Source organism: Capsicum annuum, chromosome 2 (genome assembly GCF_002878395.1).
Source record: "Capsicum annuum cultivar UCD-10X-F1 chromosome 2, UCD10Xv1.1, whole genome shotgun sequence".
In the NCBI taxonomy this organism is placed as follows: Eukaryota; Viridiplantae; Streptophyta; class Magnoliopsida; order Solanales; family Solanaceae; genus Capsicum; species Capsicum annuum.
Window position 1 is genome coordinate 30,938,785 of NC_061112.1, and position 7,622 is coordinate 30,946,406.

A 7,622-nucleotide genomic window follows, 5' to 3' on the forward strand; every position below is an offset into this window, starting at 1 on the left:
CAGAGAGGACTATGCTAAGCTATTCATTCAAGAGATAGTTAAGTTGCATGGTGCACCGGTGTGCATCATTTCAAACTGAGGTACGCAATTTTCTTCTCACTTCTAGTATTCATTTCAGAAAGGTTTGGGTACTCAGGTGAACCTTAGCACCGCTTTCCACCCTTAAAGAGATCGCAAGTGGAAAGGACTATTCATAATTTAGAGGATATGATAAGGGGCTGTGTAGTTGATAAAGGTAGTTGGGTTATCCATTTTCATCTTATTTAGTTTGCGTACAATAATAGTTATCATTCTAGTATTCAAATAGCTCCTTTCAAGGATTTTTTTGGTAGGAGGTGTAGGTCTTCTATTGGGAGGTTTAAAGAAGCTGAGACTAGGATGTTTGGTCTTGACTTGATTCACTAAGCCATGGATAAGGAGATGGTGATTAGAGAAAGGCTTAAAACTGCTCAGAGTTACCAAAAGTCTTATGCGAATGTGAGGCGAAATGAGTTGAAGTTTGAAGCAAGTGATTGGGTGTTCTTGAAGGTGTCTCCTATGAAAAGAGTCATGAAATTTAGGAAGAAGGGAAAGCTCAGTCCCCGTTATGTTAGTCTCTATCAAATTGCGAGTAGGATTAGGAATGTCACTTATGAGTTGTTATTGCTTGTGAGTTTGACTTCGATTTATCCTATTTTCCATTTGTCTGTGCTGAAAAAGTGTGTAGGTGACCCTTTTTTGACAGTGCCTGTTGAGGACGTTGGTGTTACGGATTCTTCATCTTATGAGGAAGTTTCAATTGAAATATTAGATAGACAGGTTTATAGATTGAGGACAAAGTACATAGCTTCGATGAAAGTTCTTTATAGAAACCAAAAGGTGGAAGAAGCTACATGGGAAGCTGAGGAAGATGTGAAAGTCAAGTACTCGTTCTTGTTCCCTGCATTGGATGAAAATACTTAAGGTATGATTTCCATTATTCCTCTTATCATATTCCAAATTTATCCTTGGATTATACTGTATTATTTCTATTGGTTGTGCTAAAAATGTTCTAACATCTCATTTGGGGACGAATGATACAAAGGGGGGATGATGTAAGAACCCGCAAAATTTTGACAAATTTATTTTTGACCCTCTTGAGTGTGTAATGTCAATTTTTGACTTGAATTATGTTTAGGGGTGTTAAAAGGTGTTTTGGGAAGTCTTAGAATTTTAGAAATGGGTTCGGGGTCATTTTGGGACCCCGAGTTAGTGAGCCTCCACAATAAGGGCAGCCATAGAGGTTAGCCTCCGCAATAAGGGCGTGCCATGGAGGCTACCCTCCGGGATAGTAGCGTACCACACTCCTATATTAATTTTGCCCGGTATTTGTTTTTTTTCACTTGGAGGATTTTGGTCTTCTTACCCTTGTACGACTATTAAACATAATTCCTTCAGTTTTTAAAGATTAAATTTCATTCTCTCTCTCTTAAACTCAAAACCCAAGAAAGGTCAAGGGTTTTATAGAGAATTCAACATCCAAGATCCAAACTTCAAATTCTCTTCAAATTATTCTATATTTCAGGCATGTTGCTCATCCCTAAATTGTGTTTTTACATTGTGTCATGTATTTAATCAATATTCATGTGTTTTAATTGATGGTTTTGATATTTGGTTGAGGGCTTTTGATTGCGATTGTTTAATTGCTTTTCCCATGGTTTAAATGGATTATTCATTCTTTAATTTTGGTTTTTAGGATTGAATTGGTGCATTGTTTTAATGGTTGGAATAGGGGAATGGGTTTCCCCAAATTGGAAGAAATTTTAGCTTGATAATGGCATTAACCTCAACCTACTTTGTAAACTTGATTTTGAATATAGATAATTGCATGGTTTAGCTTGTATTTTGAATCCATTGCATTGCATTAAACGGTAAATGAATGAATATGATTTTTGATGGCCTTGGCTTTGGATTTTAAATGGAGCTTGAGAGTCAGTTTTGTTATATAGACTGGTTTAGGATAATTGAATTAGCTTGCAAGCATATTGGTATGATGATACCATTTAGGTAAATTCCTTAATAAATTACTCTTAAGTTAATGGTTGGGTTATGTACAGATTGTTTTAAATTGGGCTTAAAGGGAATTGTGTAGTTCACTGTGAAGGTGTAGGTCCCGGAGGGATCAACACTGGAAACCACTTTTGGTCAGCATTGGGGGTCCATGCGACCGTGTGCGTTCTGGATACATTATATATTTGTTTTAGTTGGGATACACGCTTGATATATTTATCCTTTCCTTGATTTTTCCTTGGTTCTTGTGGCTAACATGCACTAGTGCCATTCCAGCAGGGGGAGCTGGACCCATATATAGCCCACGAGTGCCTTTAGGATGGAGCGAGCTACATTGTTCAGGTTAATACTTTAAACTCTAACGTTCATGGCCCTTATACCTATCTCGACATTATGTATATATGTATATGAATGTGGTGCATATGGTTTATGATTGGAGTTTAGTGATTGCATTATTTTATCCATACCCCTGAGTTACATAGAAGTGCTCTCCTCTCTGACCGTCCCTGGATGCTACACATTTAATGATGTAGGGTCTAGAGGGTTTTTTGTTTATTCCATGTAGAGTTAGGTGATACGGTATTCCTATGGATCTACTGTGAAATGGTGAGACTCCATCTTTCGAAAGGCCTTGTCATCTCACTGGTCCTTTATTGTCTTAGTATTTCATTTGGGGGTTCTTTTTGTCATAGTTAGGGGAATGTACCGACTTAGTTGGTATTCTGGTTTAGAGGCTTTTGTGGAAAAGTTTTGGGTTGATCATTTGTTTTGATTATTAGAATCCTTATTTGAATTATCTATCTTTCTTTTGTTAATTTGGTTAACTTCCGTTGTTTATATTTATGTGTTCTTGAGGTAAGGCTAAGAGGTGGTTTTCGGCCTATGGTGGACTTCAGATATTCTTCACGACTAGGCCCTGATTTGGGTCGTGTCACCTTTCTATGTGCTGCTATTTCTGCTACTACCTCAACACCTATCTGATTTCTCCATCCACCTAATGTATGACCCCTAACAGCTCCTTGTCATCCTTTACACAATAGGAATATAGACAGAGTCTATTACTGTGCTTGGGAATTCACCTGTCTCCCAATACACTCCTTTTTAAAGTAGCCAACAATACCATATTAGAAATACCCCCATTCGAGAGAATTTTGAGTTGCAGAAGAGTAGGAAGCCTTTTGGCCCATAACTGTCTATTGATGAGAAAAAACCTTAGCTGGAACCACAGTAGAGGCTAGCAAGGCTGACTGAAAAGGATGGGTCGAATAGGCTTACTAAGTGTGGCCCTTAGTGTAAGACCCACTAAAATTCCCTATATTTTGTGACTTCTTGGCTAATATTTTTAGCCTGAACTACTTGGGTAACCCTCTCCAACGTCTTCATATATTCCAAAACTTCATTGAATCCCTTTCCTATAGAAGTCATATGTGCAGACAATGCCTGAAAATCATAGTTCAAACCTTTAATATAGTGACGAATCCTCTCCATCTTTGAGGTCAATAGCTGAGTGGCACAGTGTAATAAAACATAAAAAGCGTCATAGGGCGCAACTGATATGTCTCCCTGTTCCAGTGCTAAAAACTCATCTTTTTGTAGTCATGGAGAGTCCGTGACACATACTTTTCTAAGAATAAAGTGTGAAACTGCTCCTATGTCAAAAGAGGCAAAGCAGGTGATCTAAGGTCACAACCCAATTTCTCAGTTCATGATAACACCTACTATGACCCACCAATAGGTAAGAAAACCCTATAGTTCGAAACTAAAAGTAACGGACTGCCAAGAGAAATGAACGAAGAATATAGAATAAATATAATAAAACATGGAGATAAATAAGATAGTCCCAAAACCTGGTGAAATCAGTACAAGAGCTTCTAATATAACAAGACTACAATATGAAGTACAAAATGAATATACCGATACAACCCATGTGTAAATACAACATAGAGGTTAGTTTAGAACATAAGAGGGAGAATAGTACTCTGAATATCAGGAGCTCACCCTACGTCTCTGAGCCATAGCTGTTCTGCATGACACACGCATCAATGGAAAGACCGCGTACTATGATTGGCAGGCTACTGAACTGTAGTATAAGTACCAAACATGTGGTACTTAGTAGGAAACTGTTGACCGAGCTCCAAAGATAATGCATATATAATAGCATGAAAGAAGAAATGCATACTACACCCAAATATCCAACAAACTACATAATAAATCTATTGAGACAGTAAGGTTAAACTATCCTATACATATCCAAGAAACTAACATAATAAGGCTAATGAGGTATTAAAGGTGAAGTATCTCATTCTATCCATACTCGGGACCCTAAGCACTATAGCGTATATCACTGGCCAATATACAGATAAAGAACAGAAGAATGATGTATATATATGTATACAAAGCAAAGAAATTGGTATACAACATGAATAAATGAGAGAGAGGGATATAGGATAATACCATAACTACTATAGATAGATACTTATACATAAAAAAGGTTAGCTCAAGGTACAACCTAAGTAATAACACTAAAATCTCAAGGCCTCCTAATCAGAGTAGAAACTAGTGCTAACATAATCAGGGTCCATATCTATAATACCTAACCATGGGGTGATCATGCATAATTAAATAACTCTAAGATAAAGGAATCAAAATTGTACCTCAAATCTTAATACCAGTCCAATATCAATCAGTCACAATTTAACCATAATGAAAATAACAATAAAAAGTAACTGGCTAGTCGACACAAATAAGACCTAATCGGGCCTTTCATAAACCACTACCGTCATATGCTCGGAAGGTTCAATAAAAACTCAGAAAAACAACAGTCAGAGACTATATCTATGCAAATCCCTATAAGGCTGATAGCAAGCACCACACAGTATACTGCAAGTAGTACTAAAACCTCTAACTATGTAACCCTCATAAGGCTGATAGATATAGAGCATACTGGTGAGAGGCAATGCATATACAAGAATGAATCAAAAGTAAGTACATAATACCATAACCGATCCAAGTACCATAATGTAACCCATTGTGTACACCACTTCTAGCTCAATGGTTTGCAAAGGCAGGACTTACAATGACCTCTCTTCTACGACACAATGATTCACAAACGAAAGGGACCCTAGGGAGTTTGGGAGTTCCTGTAGACACTGACCTGATTTTAATCCAAGATTTTCAATAACCATCATCCTCATCAATCCACTCTGTCCAGTACCCTATATATATATATATATATCTATATGTAGGTTGTTTGGGAGTACTTGTATACACCAATATGGTCCCGATCTAGGATTATCATCATCAATCCACTCTGTCTAGTACCTTATATATACACATAAATTTTAGAGGGATAGAATCGTGGCTAAAAGGGTGTTAGGCCATAAATCCATTGCTTAGGGAAACTCCGAGACCAAATCATCATAAATGTGTGGAAATGGTTGAAATCTCTCACGACTGAGGTAAATAGTAGTAGCAAAGTCGTGGACTGGAATCTATTACTTTTAAATCTCTAAAACATCATTTTCAGTCTCAAGGGCAGATAAATTATTCATTAAGATAGTATGATTCCCATTATGAAAGAATCCATTTTAAAAGTTAAAAGTAGGAATTATTCCCTCCTTGGAAAAAAAGTAATAAAACCATATTTTTAGTTGGATCCATACCATTTACTGTCTCAGTAATTATGAATGCAACAAATTTGTGCATGCCATCACTAGTACCCAAATAGTACGATTATAAGTATCCATATGTCTATAAACTATGACCACTTCTTTCATAAGAACATAACACTTCCTAGAATCCAACCAATATCATAATCATGTCCTTTGGCCCAATAAGATATATCCGACGTAACCATGGCATCATAATCTAGGAAAAACATAAGAATCCACCAAGTAACACATTAAACATTTCACTAAAGGCTTATTAGTCTTAACTATGCGTAACATTACTAGCAATCTAAGGTAATAAGATCATAGAAGCATAATAAACATTTCACATTAAGAGTCAGTTACCCTTCTAGTCCCTAAATTCATAATTTAGGCTAAGTCATGGTGTTCTACCCACAATCACATCCTAACATACTAGATAACATGCAACATATATAAAGCACCATCTTAAGAAGAAGGGTAGATATAAGCCTAGCTCAAAGTCGAACAGCAACCATTGAATCATCAAAAAATCATCCATCTTTACTCCACGATCCTAAAATACCATCACTATATCAAAATAGTAAACAATACATCGTTAGGAGTAAAACAAGACCCATATTGCTATAATAAGAGTCAGGTCAAATTTTGGGTCAAGAATGGGCCCATAGGGTCCACAAATGGAATGCAAAATTGGACTCGTCATGAGGTACATCAAAGGAAAAAGAGTGTCTAAAATATTAAGCACAAACGACACACAAATCAAGTCTCAAATCAACCCTCAAAATTTAGGTATTTAAGACCTAATTTCAAAGAATTTGGATGGAAATAAAAAGGGTAAATTAATGGGAAATGACCAAGAAGATTTAGGTTACCTTACCTTAATTTATGAGGATGATTTCCCACTTTTTCCTCACTTCAAGATCTCAACTTGGTGTAAAAGTGGTGGAAGAATTGATGGAGAATCGGCTAGTGAAAATGGGATTGAAAGGGCTATGTGCAGCTAAAGCAGAAACCTAGGCGCTAAAGTGCCAACAGCTAAAGCGGCCTAGCAGCATATACGGGTGCCGCTAAAGTGACACTCAATAGAGCTAAAGCGTTATTCTCTTTATCCTCCATTTATTTCTAAAACAGACTCCTTTCATTGTGTCAGGGAGAGATCCATGGGTGCTAAAGCACTTAGTGCTAAAGCGGACCACTAGGTGCTAAAGTGTTGATATTAGGTGCCATTCACTAGATTTTTACTTAGTCCAAAATAAACTTCGATCGGGTGGTCGGGATTCATTCGGAACCCTGTCTGGACAAATGAACTATGTTACCATACGAAATTGAATGTTCTGGAATCAATGGAACTATCAAAACTCCAATCCAATATTTTTCGACTAAGTGTGGGGCCTATACCTATTGTTCCATTTTAAAATATAATTCACCCGGTAGCCCAAAATAAGTCTGAAAGCCTCACGACCTGAACCAAGGGTCCCCTAGCCAAAAATTAGTGTTTCAGAACTGATGACGCTGTCAGAATTCTCATATGAGATCATCTACTAGGAGCTTTATTCTGAGACCAAATCCTAAATAGAAAAACTCCAAAATTAAGAAATGTGCCTAAAATCCAAACGAACTGTCTATTAACTAAACCGATAGTTCCAGTCAGTCATAAATGACCTAGTCACTATTGGAAGGATGAAAATGCTAAAAATGCATATGAATTGAGGAAATAACTTTGGAGGGTTATTAGAATATCCTTTACTAAATAGGACTTTCGTCCGCAAAAGTCATTGGATAGAAAATTATGAAAGATCGACGGGATGAGGTACGAGGCTCGCATGCTCCGAGTATGACTCCTCAGGTAACTCCATGAAGAGACAATAATTCCAAGGGATTTTGCTATAGGTTTCCCTTTTCAACGAATTCCTGCACTTACCTCTTAAATAGCCAAAACTCAAT

The 7,622-nt window shown here is 37.0% G+C and overlaps 1 protein-coding gene across 1 annotated transcript; it reads left to right on the top strand.

Moving 5' to 3' along the window:
* The first annotated feature begins 408 nt into the window (after window positions 1-408).
* Window positions 409-942, top strand: LOC107857702. The gene is made up of 2 exons (XM_016702550.1): window positions 409-528; window positions 700-942. The coding sequence occupies exons 1-2, from the start codon at window positions 409-411 to the stop codon at window positions 940-942; spliced, it is 363 nt and encodes a 120-aa protein (XP_016558036.1).
* Window positions 943-7,622: the final 6,680 nt, after the last annotated feature.

Excerpts from the sequence above, each read along its gene's own strand:
- LOC107857702 (XM_016702550.1), top strand. The coding sequence starts at position 409 with ATGGATAAGGAGATGGTGATTAGAGAAAGGCTTAAAACTGCTCAGAGT. Across the intron at positions 529-699 it reads GTGATTGGGTGTTCTTGAAG|TGTGTAGGTGACCCTTTTTT; the intron begins GTGTCTCCTATG and ends GTGCTGAAAAAG.